Consider the following 2,765-nt stretch of genomic DNA (forward strand, 5'->3'; position numbering starts at 1 on the left):
GGCTCTCTCTTCTTCTCTTTTTTTCTCATTTTTTTTATTCTCGTCGTAACCACCACTACCATCTCTTTTGTCTTCTTTTCTAATTTAAATTTATTTTTTTCCTTCTTTTTTCTCATTGTTATCTTTTTCTTATACATATTATTGTTATCATTATCGTTATCGCTATTGTTATAGTCGAATTTTTTCACTTTGTTTCTGGTTAATTTCGCTACGTTATCAAAAGATTTTTTCACTTTATTTTTTCTATCAAAATTTGTAAATTTGTAACTCAAGTCTTTATGAGATATGTTAGTTCCACCACCTCATTTGGTTAGAAATTTCGGTGTTAGAATATACACATTTCGATGTTATTTTTGTTTCTACAAGAATTTAATCTAATAAGCGTGAATCTACATTCCTTCAACTAAATAAGATATTTCGGTGTTATATTTTAAACTTTTATGTGTTATTTTATATATGAGATAAGTAGGGGTGAACGCGGATCAGTTCGGATATGACCAAAATTTCGATCCGATCCGCAATAAAATCATAGGATCAGATCCAATATCCGCATTTTTTATGTTTGGATCTGATCCGAATGTTTACCCACTACTATTACAATAATTTTCATAGGGGTGTTATCGGTTCGGTTTAGTTCAGTTTTGGACCAAAAACCAACCGAACCGATATGTTCGGTTCCTACAGATATACAACCGTTCGATTTGTTGTTTTTACAACCGAACCGAACCAACAGCGGTTTGGTTCGATCGGTTTTTCGGTTTTTAATTTTTAATGAGTAAAATATGAATCACAATAATTAGAGGTTTGAAATAGTCAATAAACTGAAATAATAAGAGTAAGACATTGAAATGGTTAGGGGTTGGAAATTTTTGCTATTAGGTTAAAGGTTAAAATGGTTAAAACATTGAAATTGATGCATATCTCCGGTTCAGTTTGGTTCGGTTCGGTTTCTATCGAGCCAACTGAAAACTGAACCGAATCGATCGGTTTTGTCAGAAAAAAATCGATTTTTTCGTTTTTTAAATTGGTTGTTGTAATTTTCGGTTCAGTTTGCGATAATTTTCGGTCCGGTTCGATAACTTACACCCCTAAATTTCCAATAGTGGCCTAAGCCTAGCAGTAGTCAATAAAAACCTGAGCCTGTAACTTTTTGAACATTATAGTATCAAAAAAGAAAAATTATAGACACAAAATCATAAAGAAAAAAGAAAACCAAAACCCCCAAATTTTAAGGACGGATAAAACTTCGTTTAAATGAATGAATGAATATGATAGAGTGTGGTGTAGGGGGTAAATGCAGATCAGATATAACCAAAATTTTTATCTGATATGAATTAAATTATCGGATCGAATCGGATCCAATATCCGTAATTTTTAAGTTTGGATCCGATCCGATCCAATCCGCACATTTGCAGACCGGATTGTATATACGCAAAACACAAAAATATTTTTGAAAGTTTATTTTATTAAAAGATATCAATAAAATTCATTTTTTATATTCTTTTAAATATGTTTACTCTTAAAATAATATTAAACATACTTTTCTTAATAATGAATAAAAATAATACAACATATATAATAATTATTAGTTGAAATAAAATATAAAAAGAATATTTACTTATTTTATTTATTTTTGCGGATACGCAGATATGCGGATACTTACACAAAATCCGCAATACGATCCTATTAGTGTGCGCATTGGATCCATATCCGCAATTTTCGGATCGGAATCGGATAAACACTTCGGATATGCGGATCAGATCCGATCCATGAACATCCCTAGAGATAAGCATTCAATTAATTGAAGGTGTAGTAATTTTGGAAATATTTAATATTTTTTGTGTCGTATTACTGAACTTCTGGTGTCAATTTTAAATCATTTTAGTACTATCTTGTTTTATTTTATAAAGTCTAGTAATCTTTTAGTATGGAATTTACTTTTTACATTCTGTATTATTATATTTAAATTTTGATGTCAATTTAAATAAATTTCGGTGCTATTTTTTGTTTCTGACAAGAATTCAATCCAATAAGTGTAAATATACATTCATTTAGCTAAATAAGATTGTAATATAGTATAGACATATTCATTTAAGTCTAATATGAAAAGTAATGTTTCTAAAAGAAGAAGTAAGAGCAACAGAAAAAAAAATTAATAATAAGAAGTAATGCTTCTAAAATGCACGTGCAATATTGTGAGCTTCAAGATAGTCTTTTGGAGAGTTTTGTGCCAATAAGCATAATGGGATTACCGTTATAAAACTTGTTACTACGGCCACAATATGCAACCTCCCCATTCTTTGTTTTTTTCGTTATGTGTGTGATAATTGTTGCAAGTGTGTTTAGAGTTAGATAATATTGCAATAGATTTTGGATATATATAATTGACAATATTAAAACAGTTTTTTATTTTTAATATCTTCAATTAATATTTTCAAAACATTTGCTGGCAAAACTATTTGTGTATTAATATATCAAAGAATTGAGAAGGCAGTAAGAAATGAAAGTAATTTAATGTATGTTAATTATTAGAGCAACGGAATGATGAAGTATATATAACCAATGAACCTTGACTTTTCATAACTTGAAGGATCAAAAAGGCTTGTGAATGCCTCTTCCTCATCGTCATTATGATCAGTCTCATTTGTGTATTAATGAAAATTAATAATTGAACGAGTGAATTTCTATAATCTTAGAATAAACTTCTACAACTAAATAAAATATCACCTAATTAAATCTAACTAAGTTATTACCAAAAATTATTA

General features: G+C 28.9%; 1 protein-coding gene across 1 annotated transcript in view; it reads right to left on the bottom strand.

Moving 5' to 3' along the window:
- Positions 1 to 2,354, bottom strand: part of LOC107634063 (pathogenesis-related protein 1B-like) — a 3,765-nt gene extending 1,411 nt beyond the window's left edge. The window contains exon 1 of the mRNA XM_016337646.2: positions 2,224 to 2,354. Within this exon, the coding sequence (XP_016193132.1) occupies positions 2,224 to 2,297 (74 nt within the window). The 5' untranslated portion in view covers positions 2,298 to 2,354. The remainder of the gene's footprint in view (positions 1 to 2,223) is intronic.

The sequence above is a fragment of the Arachis ipaensis genome, chromosome B03 (assembly GCF_000816755.2).
Source record: "Arachis ipaensis cultivar K30076 chromosome B03, Araip1.1, whole genome shotgun sequence".
In the NCBI taxonomy this organism is placed as follows: domain Eukaryota; kingdom Viridiplantae; phylum Streptophyta; class Magnoliopsida; order Fabales; family Fabaceae; genus Arachis; species Arachis ipaensis.